We start from the raw sequence: 16,102 nt of genomic DNA on the forward strand, positions 1-16,102 counted from the left end.
TAAGACACCCCCCCCAAAGCATGCCATAGGAACAGATGTTTATTGTGATAATTTGCAACTTATGGAATGAAGACTTCTAAGGCAACACAAGATATATTTTTCCAAACACAAAGGGGTTCCAAAAACATTTGAACTGGATCAAGTGATGGCATTCAACTACAAAGTGCAAAAAAGGTATGAGAAGCTAATTATCTGGAACTTGCCAAGCCTTTTTGTGACTTATAGAAATAAATGGGAATGGCACATTACATAAGGTAATATGCACAGTGGACACTGTATTTCACTCTTTCTAAAATCTGAGAACAATTCAAAACTAATCTGCCAAGCTAAACTTTGAGTTTGTAGATATAAATGGGTATTGAATAAATATGTGAATGAAGCTTTTGGTTCAGAAAGAAAACAATGAAAGATAACAACAAGGCAGATTTATATATTCCTGAATCTCTGAACAAAAAAGAACAAGGAGCAGCAGAGGGGTGAGGCAAGCCCTCTACACCTTCACCATGTCACTCCTCAGCTGCAACTTTTCTTTCCACAAATGTTTCTGCAGATTTTTTTCATCATATCCCAGATGGGAAGAGAACATTATGGGCTAGGCTGCTTTGATAACTGAACATTGATTACATCTGAATGGGTCAACCCATCAGCAAAAGCATAGAGTTTGTGGTGATGTGAAAGTTATGTGTGGGTGCCAATAGCAAAACTATTACATCACTTCAGACAGCAAATTTTTCAGTCAGCTCAGCTCATGCATTCAAATTCAACTAATTCAAAGAAGTACCAAACAATAAGTATTTAAGAGGAACTGTAAACGATCACAAGTTCTATACAGAATGGATTCCTCATTCCATTGGTCTCCTATTCCATCTTACCATGTTCTGAGACCAAAAATCTCCAGTGTATGTCTTATTATCAGCTTGCTGCTGTGGGCTTAGTTCTTCTTCTTCAATCAGCAAATATAGTTCTTTCATGCTATTCACCTTAAAAAAAAAAGCAAACAGTGAGGAGGAGCCTATCATAACTAAATCACCAGCTTTGTTGGCTGAAAACAACCTGCTAGTACAGAGCCTACTGGACCCTTCAAACAGAGGTGACAGGTTGAGAACTGTCAACAGGCCAAACCTATCACTCAAAGTGGGATGCTACAATAAGCAGCAGCCACACAGAGACGTTTCCATGCCATGTCATAACAACTATGTTCGGTATCACCCTCTCACTCATGTTTCTGTACCAGGCACCTTTCTAGACATTTGTGCCTGGAAAGAATCATCCTTTAGGGCTTCACAGTAAACTGGCATATAAAGAAGCTGTTGTTGCCAAGCCTGAAATTTTTCAGCTGCACACAAACTATGCATTCTATTTCGATTAGCATGAATATGTTGCTCTGATAATGATGAGAGACTGTTTTGTTCATCTAACATGGCCTTTCTTCTCCTTACATCCAGAGCCAAGACAACTCGATAAAACCTTATCAGCCAGGTAAAATAATTCCTTCTCCATCCAGTGTTGAAGATAAGATGGAGGCGGGCAAGAATGAGGCTAACAGAATGTAAAGGAGGGTAGAGATGCTACTACAGAGTTATTTTTACAGCAGCATGCTTTCTCCATTCACGAAAAAGCCTCGCTGCAGATTAATTCCCATACCATAATTTAATAAAGTAAAAATGCATACTTAAGTCTCCACATGCTTTTTATGTCACTTGTGATTGTTCTTCCTGCAGTAGAGCAGGAATAAGGACCCTTTCAAATGTTGAAGTGTAACATATTTCACTACTGGCTTTGTTGATGAGCTGTAGTTTATGGTCAAAGACCATAAATGCCCCATTTTTAGAGTAGAGAGGAGGATAAATAGAATGTATGTTCTAGCCAAAGTTGACTTGACATATACATGAAGAATTTAAACAATGCTGATTCAAGCCTTGTATCTCAATTGCCGACCTTCACCAAGATAAGTATAGAGAAAATTATCTAATGCCAAAAGCTAGATAATAACTCTTGCCTTCAAAGAGTGAAGGACTTGAAAAAAGATAAAAAGGAATGGATATAAGGCCATTTCTTGCATGCTTGACAGAGCCTAAATTATGATACCAGCCAACCTTGTCTTAGAATGATAAAAGATATTAACAAAAAAACAAAGTACACTCAAGGCAAATGTCCCAGTTATCTTTGTTAAAGTCAATTGAAGATTTTGATTACATAGATGTGGAAGTTCATGGTCAAACATTACTATACCTCCAAGAAATCACTGCATTGATTTTGCAAGGATTTCCCTTGCCTCCAGTGCTTCAGAAACCACTTGAGCTTCATAAAAAGAAGCAGGAAATTTTGCTTGAACTGTTGGGATTCTTGTACCAGAAGGTTCTTCTCCTGGCTCCAGAACTTCTGCTCCAACCTCCTCTGAAGGTTCAAACTCTGCAGCTCAAATTCCCTTCTCAGGAGGGCCTTCTGGTGATCATCCTTTAGCTGATAAAACACGGGAAGAAACTGAGAACATTATACAACAGGGTGAGGTGGGGCTGAGGGGTACCAGCAAAGCCAGTTCACATTTAATCAAAGGAAGCAAGAGTGCGGACAAGAAAAGTCTAATGTATGGGAGGCATGACTATTTTCTTCTCTTTCACTAGTGTTTTATTTTTTAAAATATTTGAACTGTTTGGTATGGAAAAACCAAAAAAATGATAAAAGCATATGGGAACAAAATATAGTGAGAGCAATTTCAACTACCGTGTTTCCTCGAAAATAAGACCTTGTCTTATATTTTTTTGAAGCCTGAAATAAGCGCTTGGCCTTATTGCCATGCACTCAAAAGCCTGATTGGTCTTATCATCACGGGATGTCTTATTTTGGGGAAAACAGGGTATTAAAATATTCTGGGCAATGTTGTTCAGAATAATGCTGGTTTGGGAGAAAGAAATACCCAAAGGTTTCAGACATCATGTTTGGAAGCATCCAGAGTTCATTCCACAAATTTTGGTTAACCCCTGAAAGTCACCAAACACTTACCAAGTAGGTAAGTATCACTATACACTTGCTATATACTGATTCATGGCAATACATTTCCAATATGCAGAGACACCAACTAAAAGCATTGTTTATTTGTTAGCAACCGGAGGGGGCAGAAGAGAATTATTCTGTGCTTGTATCCAAATGCAAAATGGTTGAAGCAGCACAAGGGATAAGTTTGCACCAGTGCTCTCTTATATGTTTGCTGCAAGCCCTTCTTGCATCCCAGAAGATGACTCCAAACAAATCCCACTAACCTGGCAGACTTTCTGTGTGAAGTTCTCTGCTTCCTCTTTCCTCAGCTGCCTTTCTTGGGAAAGTTGTTCCTGTAAGCCCCTCAAACTCTCATTAGCTTCAGAAAGAACTAGTTGCAGTTCCTTGATCTGCAAGAATGGTATAACAGCCAATAGTCAGACGAGGTATCATGACACCCAAAATTGAATCTTTTTGTTATTATCTATGTATTCAACTTTACCCCAATAACTCTGTGCTATTTGGGAAAAGATACCAAAAAAACAAAACAAAAAAACCCTGTATATGATATAGTGGGAGCAACATTTGCATTTTGTGTATCTTTGTGCATAAATCTAAGACTTGTCCTTTGCAATGAGGCGTCTGTGTACATGCTTTGATGTAACAATTACTATATTAATTACTATATATGAGAACTCTAGAAAGTAACATAAAAGGAAGAATCCTGGAAAAACTGTCAGCAATGGCCCCATGGGCTTTATTGCATATTGTAATCCTGCAACTGAAAACTTCCAAATTGCAATCTTGCACAAGAAGCCAGCAAATCTTCCTTCAAATCCTTTCTATTTTATACTTCATTCTTCCTCAATATGGTGCTTTCCCAATATGTTATGCTGGCTCAAACACCATGATCTGTAGCCAACAAAGTGATGCAACCCATCAAATAGGATGGACACCAGATTGAATCATTTTGTTATTAGTCAAATTAACATGCTGCTGATTACTGAGATCTCCGACATGTTAGTATCTACATATTCCAATTTGGTTTTTCCCAAAGGTTTAGCAGAAATGAAAACGCAAAGGTGGATGAATGAGAACATTACCTTTATTTTTTTCCCCCTCTAATATATAATTAACTGATATTTTCCCAGCCAAGTAACTCTTTCCAGAGTCCCCAGCCAGCCATCCTCTCTTCCTTTCGGAACATCGGCACATACCTCAGACATGTAAGAATCCTTCTCTTCTCGTTGGTATGTCTTGTAGCTCCGGTCAAGTCCCATGTTGGCTTCTGAATTGATGGTGGCAGTGTTGCTGCTGCTACTGCGATACAGATCAGAGGGCCTGCTCTCCCCGACATCCCAGTCTGGGGCCTCCCTAAAGTCAGACTGCTGCATGCATGGGCAAGTTAATGAGAACAAACCAAAAGAATAGAAAAGAAAAGAAAAAACAAAAACAAAACAAATGGGTCTCAGGAACAATAAAGAGAGCTACAAGACAACAAAAAGGATGAAGAGGAAGAGGAGCTTCACTACTGTGGCAGAAGATAAAGTGGAAAATAAAAGGAGACACAAAATGAGCAGACACGTGGGCTGGATTGTTTGGGAAGGGGAGAAAGAGAGAGAGGGAAAAAATGTGCAAACACCAGTTATGGTGCCATGCAGTGCTAGGGGTGAGGGTGTGGCTAGCTGGAATAACGGAGGGGGCCAGTGCATGCACAAAAATAGAACTCTGAAAATTTGGAGTGTGCTGCAGGAGGTTGCAATCCAGCCATTCTCCCAAACCATTTCCCACAAGAGCCAAAGCATTTCATATCCAGCTTGGGTCACTACATTTTCTCTTGCTACACCAGGGTCTGGTCTGCAAGACTTAATTTTCCTAAGCATTATCTTAGTCAAGACAAACACACAGTTTGTCTGCAGAGGTGAAGTTTCAATCATACTTCCATCCCTCCATTCTAAACAGGGAAAATGCATGCATCTGACAAATACTCAAATTATATTTACTATAAGGCAAAGTTATCTCAGTAAACCTCTCCAAAATTAAGTGTTACACAAAAACCTTGGAAGCTAATGTTTTCTCTTACCGAATTGACTTTGGAGAATTACTTTAAATGGGTACTATTCCATTCCATGGCAAATCTATCAATATGCGGAAATGATTTGGCAAGGTCATGGCACATGATCTTGATTATCTTGTAATGTAAACCTCTTCTGGCAGGGTTATGATTTCATTTTTTCTGCCCTACATATGAACTATATTTGGGTTGGGGTTACAATATATTATGCATTTGTCTAGGCAATCTCCTGTCCCATGCACACTCTGCTAAACCAGAGTCCTATCTTGTTAGTGGCCTCAGTTCCATGCAGTGAACTAGTTGTTAGTTTGTCATTTCACTCTGAGAAAGTAGAAAAAGGAAGTTACATTAACAGGGTCAGGTTCTGGTTGGTTAAGGCAAGAAAAAACAGTACTGTACAGCAAATAAAGCAATCATAACTGCAAGGGAGTCACTGTCAACAACTCAGAGAAACCCTCACCTGGAATTCAGCACCATGACTTTTTCGTAGAGCTTCTTTGGTGGAGTCCTGGGAGCTGGAACCCGGTAGGGAATCCTGCTGATCTTTCAAGCAGCCACCAATATGGTCCACTTTTTTCATAAAGGTGTTTAGCTCCTGTTGCAGGACTCCAAGCCGCATCAAAATAGCATTGATCAGCTTAGAGTCTGTCGTATTCTCATTGTCCATTGCCTCACTCAAAACTAACTGTGCACAGTCATTGTCCATGCAAAGTTTGAGGTTAGAGGTAAAGCCATTGGCATCAGAAATCAGGACATCAATAGCTTTGCTGACAAGAGCAGCCTGATCTCGGATGTCAAGGAGGGTCTCAAAGTCTTTACATTTGAAAAGCTGGTTGGGGCTGTTTTCGTGAGTTTTGCTGAAGCCATTGCTAGGTATTTTCTCCTTTGCATCATTTTCTCCCCCATTAGGAATTTCTTTCCAAAGCGAGGTTGGGATGCACAAGGCAGAATCACCAGCTTCAGCATCTGTCTCCATCATGGGCCGGGTGGTATGGCAAGAGGCAAGGTCACAACGTTGCAAGTTGGAGAGTAGCACACGGTTCTCATACTGTAGTTTCTTAACTTTGCCACTAAGCTCACTGATTTGGACCTTGGCAGTGGCCAGTTCTTCTTGAGAAGTCTCACTGATCACTGAACAGCTGTCCTCAGATAAAGTGATATCCAGATCATGATCTGACTTGTACTTATTGAGCTCATTCATGAGGAGCTTATTCTGTTCCTCCAGCTCCATCAATGAACGTCTCAACAGGTCTGCCTCTTCTTCCACAAACTGCAAGTGCCGCCTGAGTTCTGCCACACTCTCCACAGAGTCTCCATTGTTTGTCATGGAGAAAGCCAACTGGATATCTTGTCCCAAAAGGTCTTTATCTCCCTGCCCCTTCATGTCATCCATCTCTGCCCTCAGTCCTCGATTTTCAACCTCAAGCTCCACTATTCTACGGCTCAGAATATTGGCTTCTTCTTCAACAAGTTTCAAGTGAACCTTTAGTTCAGCTTCTCTAGAGTGAGGTGAGTCGGCCAACTCTTCTATGGAGAGAGAGCTTTCCAGGTCCCCATACAAGGACTGGTATTTTGTCAGCTCATCCTTCATACTGTCATTCTCTTTGGCTAACTTGGATAGCTTTTTACACATTAGAGCAGATTCCTCCTTAGCAAAATGTAACTGACATTTGAGATCTGCATTGTCTTCCTAGGATCAAAAAAGAAATGGTGCAAGCATTACCAAAAGAAAATGGCACTTTTAACAAATCACTGTATATTAGAAAAACTATTGTTCTTTTGTGGCAGTACGATAAACATGGACCTACTATCAATAATTTATTATATTTATATTGATATTATACTGAAAAGCCAAAGTTGGGGTTGCTGTTTGAGAACTGGAAGTTTTCATAAAACCTAAACCAATCAGTTCCTCTTGGATAACATTTTCATTTTCCCTTGAGGAACATTATCTCATTAAAAGTGACCGTTAGACCGTTATAAAATTAGTTTATTTCCTGCCTACATAACTCATGGAATGAAAGCTCTAAGAAAACCCTCAGAAGAAAAGAATGTCTCCAGTAATCATTGAAACCTTCTTTCCAGATGTCCAATACACTATGAGCATTCAGTTACAACTAACAGCTTAAAGTTGCATCAGCCAGAATTGAAAAAAAGCAACTGTTTTTCAATTCTTAAAATGTACTGCATTGTTGCATTATCGTTATAGAAATTCTGTTGCACCAGATTCAGACATAGCATAAATTGGAAGAGGGAGGAAGAGAAATTCACTAAAGATCAAAAAACCCTTCCTTTTATCCTTTGAGGCAAGCCAGTAGTTATGTTTCCTTGGAATTATGAGCATATCCTAAAAACTGTGTTCAATAAATGCCTCCATCTGCCTCCAGCCGATCTTTGCTTCTGGGTCCGATTGTTCAAATGCTGGATATCTCTTTAAAGAGTTCAAATATCAAGAGATTTCAGCAAAAAGACACAAAACTACTCTCCTCAGTTTGTTGCTCTTCATTTATTTATTTGAATTTATTAGTTCCCAATTTCCAATGGAGTCTTTTTAATACTGAAATGAAACATTGAGCTACCTTTCGGAATCAGGCTAATGTGATGGAGTTAATCAGGGGAATTAGCTTTTTTTCCACTGGGGAAATGCATTTTGATATGCTTAATGTCTGACCTCTGGGGAACATAGTTGATACTGTGATGATGTAACGTCAACTGGGAAGTGGTCTGAAGGTTCTTTCCCCCACCAATTTTGGGGTTTGGGATTGTTAAAAAATAAAATAGATGTTAACATACTCCTTGCTAAGAAAGCAACATGAATGTGTCAAAATTAAATGGTGCAATCTTTGGGGGCTGCATCATATGAAACTTCCAAATGCTGTTCAAGCGAAGCCCCATGTAGAGCGCATTGCAGTAATCAGTCTAGAGGTGATTAGAGCATGAGTGACTATAAGCAGGGCCTACTAATCCAGGAACAGGCATAACTGGCACACAAGACAAAGCTATGCAAAGGCCCTCCTAGCCACAGCTGCCCTCTCTGCATATGGGACAAGAGTCATAAGCCTAAGAGGACCCCAAGATTGTGCACCGGATCTGCCCTGAGGTCATGCAATTCCACCCAGCACCAAAGACTGTATATTGCTGGAAGTCCCCAAACACAAAGCTAGTCAATTTTGCCGGAGTTCAGCTGAAGCTGTTTCTTTTGCCCATCCAGACATTTACAGCCTCCAGGCATTAAGATAAGATGTTCATGGCATTGTTTAATTCACCAGGGTTAGAAATATATAATTGGGCATCATCAGCATACTGATGATACCTTTACTCCACGTGGTGACCTCGTGCAGATGTTGAAAAGGAGAAGAGAAAGCACTGATCACTGTGGCAACACACACTGGCTACAGGTGAAACTTCTGCTCTCCTTCCCAATTATTACTGACTAGAATTGAGCCTAAAGGAAAGAAATAAACCAGTACAATACTATGCCACCTATCCCCAACCCTCTCTGAGCCAATCCAGAAGGGCACAATGGTCAGTGGCATCAAAAGCCACTGAGAGGTCAAGTAGGGTGAGGTTGGATGCACTATCCCATCCCACCCATGCAGAATTCATCTAAAGGGACAATCAATGCTATTTCTGTCCCATATCCCAGTCTGAATTATAACTGAAGAGTCCAGATAATCTGCCACGATAATTTGTGGCCACATTCATGTAGTTTGTTTGGTAGCAATATGGAAATGGCTAAATACTTCTTTCTTCCAGGACATTTTTTCCTACTGCCACACCATAATTTTCCAGGATCTCAGGGCTACCCTATTTGACTTTATAGATCAGCCATGGATGGCTGTGCGCACCAAATCATGCTGAAAATCATGCAACCAGCACTTCAATCTACGTACAGTAAATTTAGATGATAACGGATTTAGCTTGGGGAATAAATCACTAGCTGACATCAACTGTGCTCAATCAGCATACTCAGTTCCTCTATAAAAGTAACACATATTCTTCTGAATATGGACCTCAATTTGAAATATGCTATAATAGGGCATTTGGAAACTCTTACCAAGGTTATTAAAAATCAAAAACCCAGCAGTATGCAGAATCAGGCTTCAACCTTATTTGAGCTTGAAGTAAAATGTGTTTGGGGAATATATTACTTTTTTCTTTTGACAGCATTGTTTATTCAAAGCTTATATTATTCTAGATAAATGTATAATCCATGGTAATTTACATTTAAAAAAATCCCAAACAATAGTAAAACTATACCATAGAAAAAAAGAGTACAATAAATCAGTTAAGGACAATACTTCTATAACACATAACTATACATTTCTTTTAATAGGTCCTAATCTCCCTGTTCCTATATTCATATATCTACTTAATCATTCTATAGATATTTAAATGTTCAATCTCTTGATTACGATTTTAAAAATAAAGTAAACATCACTTTAGAAATTAAGAAAATTGCACAGAGCATTTTAACTGAGTTCCGTTCTACATGTTATTCAAATTTCCATTCTATATTCAAAGATCAGAATCTATCCTTCTGGCCATAAGAGAGGACTGCTCAAATTTGGCTGTATTATCCATGGTTTATACCTTCTAAGCCATCATGTAGATGAGAATCAAGGACTCTCTCACCAAAGATTCTTGTATTTTCCTAAAAGGGTCATTTTAATTTCATTTAACATTCAAGAGAACAACAATGTAAACTCAAAGAGCGAGAACACTGGGAATGTAAAACAGAATGATTCCAGTCTCGTTAACGTAATCTTGATAACTGAAGCGCAATATAGGTTATTCTAAAATTATTGCTATCCCAGTCTATTCTAGCCTGCAAAGGACACATCTGTTTTTTCTGGTTCTCTGGTCAACACATGGGTATAATGCAAAATTATATAACTGCCCTAAATCATGAAGATATCTTAGTTTCAAGAGAAACATCTATGTTTTTCCAGCTATTGATCAAACAAAGGATTGCAACCAGAATAAAACATCAATTTTGGCCTTAGGGAGAGAGCATAAACTCAATTTAAAAATTAGTCCAGCTCAATGCAATGAACTGGAATCCTACTTTGTATAACTGCATCTTTCTGGTGATACAATTGTTCATGGAGGATTTGAACAATATATTCCTGATATTGCAGAGCTATTCATGGTCAGTGAATGCCATGCAGAGCATGTAAACATTAATACTAAGAGCATCAGACCTATATTTTATTAAAAGATGTGGTTGGGCTGCTTTTAAATAGCAATGAAACAAAAGCAAAAAGTATTATTGCCCCATAATTTCAACACAAACTTTGTTCCTTTGCAACCTAGTATCAGCTATATGAACAAGATATAGGAGATAGTCTTTTCATTTGTTAGCAAGTGAAAATTATTTACAGTGCATGCTGCATTTGATAAATAGTGCGTGTTGAAGCAGATGGTCATGTTAGGGCATTAGTAAGTGTACATCTGTGCCTATATTACACGAGGGCTCTACAACATACACTTATTGGTTTGGCAACAACAGTTAAGTTGGCATTTAATGGAATTTCCATTCCAAATATCTGTTGCATTAAGTCAAAAAAATTCCTTGACTCTGCTTATCAGAGGCCAGATTTACTTGAAATACCAGTGATTAAAAATGGGGCTTTTCTGCATACAAAATATGTTACTCTGTCATTGAAATACAAGATGAAGATGAAAAATCAGAACACCATCCTAAAATATAAACAAAACAAAACAAAAAGCAATTTGGATTTTTTGCAAAGATAAAGAATACAGCTTTGAAGTTAAGTATTCACTGGATATTCTATTCCAATAGCATACCAATTATTGGAATTATTGTACCTGGACAGATGATTTCTTGTCTGTCTTCCCTAGAGAACGTCCCCTTTTCTTTAAAGAATTCTGAAATAGAAGAGAGAAATGTTTTTATAAAAATGGCAGCTGTACACTGCTAACACCCACCAATCATCTAACCATTTTTTCCTGTGACAATGTAAAGTAGCTCTGATCACTAAAGTCCACACCTTCTAATGAGCTTCACAGAGTTGAATTTAATTTCCTCCAGGTTTTCAAAAAATATGTTTCCCCACGAGAATTGATGCACTAACAATACATACCAGTGAGACTGACTAAATTTCTCAGATTTGGAGGGAATTGAAGTAAAAAAGGCAGAAGTAAGTTTTTCTTTGTAGTTTGCTGGTTGGGAAATTCTGGGAATTGAAGTTCACGTATCTTAAAGTTGCAAAGGTTGAGAAATGCTGGTTTGCCTGTTTATCAGCCAGGCTTGTATTTTACCCTTCCTCAAGAGCACAAGGCAGCTTACATCAGGATCACAGCAATAGCATTTAGACTTATATACTGTCCCATTGTGCTTTACAGCAGCAGCCACCAACTGGTAGTCTATGGACCACTGGTGGTTCATGAGAAAATTTTGGTGGTCTGCAGAAAAATTATTTGCATTTTTTATATTGCATTAAATCAGGGGTCCTCAAACTACGGCCCCTGGGCCAGATACGTGCAATAAAGGTTTGTGTTGCTGCAGAGTCTTCCCCTTCTGGATCTTTTTGTGTGGGTCGGAGGGGGACAGAAATTCTGACTTGGGGTCTGCTTCAGCCTCCTGGTGTGGGGCTTTGGGTGAAGGCTGGAGGGAAGTGCCGCTGGTGGCAAAGAGCCAGAGGGCCTTGTTCCAGTGGGACTGCATCATGGCCTGGAACTGGCTGACCATCTCAGTCTGCTGAGCCTCCAGGTGCTGGTACCTGATGTTGCACTCCTGCAGGTCTTCCCTCTGCTTGGAAAGCCTATTCTCATAGTCCTCAGTGAGGTGCTTTTGCTGAGCCTCCTTCTCAGTCAGATCCAATTTGAACTGAGCCAGCTGTTTTGCCAACTCTTTCTCATGGTGGGCTGCTTAGCTCCAGCAACTGCTTCCTGTTAGGGCCCTAGGCAGGCAGGCAGGTGAGGAGTAGCGAGTAGAGGTTGGCAAGGTGCCCCTCGATGGGAGTGATGTTGAATTGGCCACGCCCACTCAGTCACATGACCACCTTGCCACGCCCACCCAGCTGGTCATTAGACAGATCATATTAGTGATTTAAAATTATGAATTTAGTGGTCCCTGAGGTTGGTGACCCCTGCTTTACCGCACTCTGTGGGCAGTTTACAATGTCAGCATTATTTGCATATTGCCCCCAACAATTTTCCCCCATTGGAAGAATGGAAGGCTAAGTCAACCTTGAGCCCGATCAGGATCAAACTCCTGGCCATGGGCAGAGTTTATCTGCAATATTGCATTTAACCACTGCGCCACCAGGGCTCCTAATTATCCCTACACATTATCCCCACAATTACAACTTCATGGCTGATACAGAATAACTGGCCTAAACCTATCCAGGGAATTTATACAGTTGAGATGGACTAGAACCTGAGTCTCCTTACTGTCTGTCCAACCCTTTAAGTCATACTGGTTCTATACCTCTCACTATTATCAGTGATATCAGGTAGGATTTAATACAAAACTTATTTTATGAAATGTAGTTCAGCATATGAAGTAGGAAACAAGCTTTGTGTGAGTGACGTAATGCAGGAAAGATAAAATTAGGGTCACAAGCACTGCATGTTAACTCAGGGAGAAGAAATTCACCAATGGTAATTAAAATTCTCAAGGAAATCTCTCTGTTCTAAATTGGCTCAGTTCCTGCAAAGTAGCAAAACATAGCAATGTTTTTCACTTCCTTAACAAAGGAGAAAAATAGCAACCACCTACTATAAGAATTTACAAACCTTAATAGTTAAGGAGCATAACTGACACTTAATGGGAGTAATGGAAATGCAACCTACATATATATTAATAGTAAACATAAGCTTTGTGGGAATAGTATGAAATCACTAATATATTAGAGGCTAGCATTTTGTAATAAACAATTGGAATTCTTTGTAGTTTCTTTATTAAGCGATGTGTATTCAGATTATAAGCAAAAAAATAATAACCCTGAACAATACCTAAAATATACTATTATGTTAATAGTTTTGGCTGCACACTTACTGAAGACATATTTCTGCTAAGCTTAATACAGAGATTTCAAACAAGCAAATCGCCACATTTCTATTTTCCACTTGTGCATTGAAGTGATGTTTTCAGTTTTAATTCAAGATGTTAAAGGCAAACAAACTTCTTAATGTTACATAAACCTAAGAGTGCCCTTTCTCTTTCAGCTCTTTATTAAAAACTTTTCTTTGACATAGAAATATATTTTAAAAGAACCTGTCCTGACTGACAATTGGATAAGACAGCTTCTATTTTTTCTCTTTTCATATATGCAAAAAAGTTAAGACTTTTAAAGTAAAATGATGCTTAAGGTATAGGAATGGTTGTCAAGATAATTCAGTCTAGTTCACAACCTCCATAATAGTTAACTATGTTTAACTAGTTAATTATGAATAAATAGGAGTAATTATTGCCATTCTGCTTCCCCCAGATATAGTTGCAAAGTATCTCTATTGTTGCAAAGTACCTCTAAAAATTCCAGCAGAGTGTAAAACTAATCCTAGAAGAATTAAGCATTGAAGCTATCAGATTAAAACAGTTACATTTATATAATAATGCACAGTCATGAAAACTAATATTATCCAAAACCAACTAAGTAACAAAGGCAAACAGACACATACAGAAACACACACAGTCACTAGCCCAAAGTCACCAATGAACTCCATGGTCAAATGGCTCTTGAATATGAGTCTCCCCAAGTCCAATATCCAGTTATAGTTCATTAATTTATAAGTAATACTAACTAAAAACCAATATAAACTTCCTTTTAAAAAATAAATTGCCAACACATACAGCTATAATTGCCAATTACCACTAACTTCCAGTAGTGAATGTAATATTTAATATAGTGGTTTTCACCTAATGAGATCGTTATGCAGTATGATCACATGTTCATATAATGGCTACTAACAAGATAAATGATAGCTAAGGGAGTATATTAATGACTGCAATCCATGACAGTTAAGAATGTCACCTCCAGAGCAAGATGATAACCAAGTAAATATATAATCCTGCTGAATTTATACCTATTCATCACCAAGATTTCAACAAGTCAATAACAATACATACTGTAATTTAAAATTAATTTACAAATCTCTTTTTCTTGGTACATAACTTCCTTCTCAACAGCTTCATGTATTATCTTGCTGCCAACAGATGCCCCACTGAACTGATGAACAATTCAGTCCAGGGGAGATTACATTTGTCTTGGCATATATAGACCAGGTTTAAATCCCAACTCAATCAGGGATTAATCAGGACTGTCAAACTGGCGGCCCACAGGTTGGATCTGGCCCATGCAAGCCACGCCCACCCCAGCTCCACAAAGGCAAAAAACATCCCGATACGCACAATACGGCCTGTGATGCAATCGATTTTGATACCCCTGGATTAAGTAGACTGAAATAAGTATACCACTATCACTACGTTTCTTCATTCCTCCTAAAATAAGAAATTCACACCAGATGCTACAATGCATCTGGTATATGTAGGCCTCAATTTGTGACTACAATTGAGTCCCAAATTTCCTTTGCTAAGTAAGACAGTTGTTAAGTGAGAGTTAGGGTTATTTTACATTTTGCCCCATTTTACAACTATCTTGCCACTTGTTAAGTGAATCACTGCAGTTGTTAAATCAGTAACATTAATGTTAAGTGAATCTGGCTTCATCGTTGACTTAGCTTGTCAGAAGGTCACAAAAGGTGATCACAAGACCCTGGGACACTGCAACTGTCATAAATATGGCCAGTCGCCAAGCGTCTGAATTCTGATCATGTGACTATGGGGATGCTGCAAGGGTGGTAAGCTTGAAACATGGTCATAAGTTACTTTTTGCAGTACCATTATAACTTTGAATAGTCACTGAACAAATGGTTGTAAGGTGAGGTCTACCTGTACTCTCTATTTATTCAATCACTATGTAAGAAGATTATTATTGAGACATCTTTTGGACTTCAAAAGCTTGTGAATGTTGACTAGCAATTTCTAATATATCTGTTTATATTCTTCCTATGCCCTGCCTCCTGTGATTTGAAATATAGCCAATATTATCAAAGAGCCTCTATAAAGAAACAGGGGGAAAGCTGGTTTGCCTCTTCCATGTTCCAACACATCCAGAAAGAGTTTAGTAAACTGATATATTTTGTGTGTGTGTGTGTGTGTGTGTGTGTGTGTCAGTGTGTGTCAGAATGATGTCCCTTGGACTCTGTTGTGCCTATATGTACTGTGCCAAAGTATTCACAAGTTGGAGTTAAAGCTTCGCAGCCAAGAATGCAGCTGTGAAATGTGAGCTGCTGCCTATGCCAAGGCATAGAGATCCAAGCCACTCCTATTAAGGACAAACCTGTTGTTTAAAAGTCCGCAGATTCTTAAGAATGGCTTGGAACACCCAAACTAGCAGCCGGAGGATGCTGCCCAAGTCCTTTCTGACACAGTGAAGACATCCTTTGGGTAGTTTAGCATTTCTAGCCCTCACAATTTAGCTCAAACTAGCACTTACCACAATTTTGATGTGATCATGACTGTTGGACATAGCTTCCAACACAATTCCAGTTTTCTTGTGCTTGTGGTTTATAGTGTGTATGGTGACGATTAGAAAGTGAAAGATTAAAAAGATAAAAGCAGCAGTTATTGTTTATGCCCTTGAAAGTTCGTATTTGTTTCTCTGTGGGGCTGCCAGAAGCTTTATTTATTTAATGTAGAATTATGCAAATTAAAATTAATCTGCTGAATGCAAAATACACTGCAAAATAAACTTTGTCTTAGCGCAATACATGGATCAGAGCTACATAGATCCCCCATTAATTTTCATTCCAGAATTTAATAAGTTCTGGAAGCAATAATTTAAGAAATTATAACATTTGTAATTTGATAAGAGCAAGCTAAGGCTGTGCAAAACAAAAATTGGATCTCCCCCATGTTTATAGGCTGACAAAAGGGACATGTCTACTTATATGTCCAGGATTACACTGCATGGTCAAAATCCATCCCATTTCCACAGATTTGGTTTGGTTTTTTTATAGTGT

At 38.7% G+C, this 16,102-nt stretch overlaps 1 protein-coding gene across 4 annotated transcripts in view; it reads right to left on the minus strand.

Annotated features, from left to right (window-relative positions):
- The window catches only part of MTCL2 (microtubule crosslinking factor 2), a 75,786-nt gene that overhangs the window by 19,536 nt on the left and 40,148 nt on the right, over positions 1 to 16,102 (minus strand). Inside the window, exons 4-9 of one of the 4 annotated variants that reach the window (XM_087889241.1) lie at positions 10,883 to 10,942; positions 5,511 to 6,740; positions 4,194 to 4,361; positions 3,261 to 3,386; positions 2,233 to 2,463; positions 873 to 980 (exon numbers count right to left, since the gene is read on the minus strand). In XM_087889241.1, the coding sequence (XP_087745367.1) occupies positions 873 to 980; positions 2,233 to 2,463; positions 3,261 to 3,386; positions 4,194 to 4,361; positions 5,511 to 6,740; positions 10,883 to 10,942 (1,923 nt within the window). Of the gene's footprint in view, positions 1 to 872; positions 981 to 2,232; positions 2,485 to 3,260; positions 3,387 to 4,193; positions 4,365 to 5,510; positions 6,741 to 10,882; positions 10,943 to 16,102 lie in introns of all 4 variants that reach the window. The other 3 variants (XM_034414076.3, XM_034414077.3, XM_034414075.3) reach the window with 3 other exon arrangements.

This window comes from Pantherophis guttatus, chromosome 3 (genome assembly GCF_059756535.1).
Source record: "Pantherophis guttatus breed Tessera chromosome 3, ASM5975653v1, whole genome shotgun sequence".
Lineage (NCBI taxonomy): Eukaryota > Metazoa > Chordata > Lepidosauria > Squamata > Colubridae > Pantherophis > Pantherophis guttatus.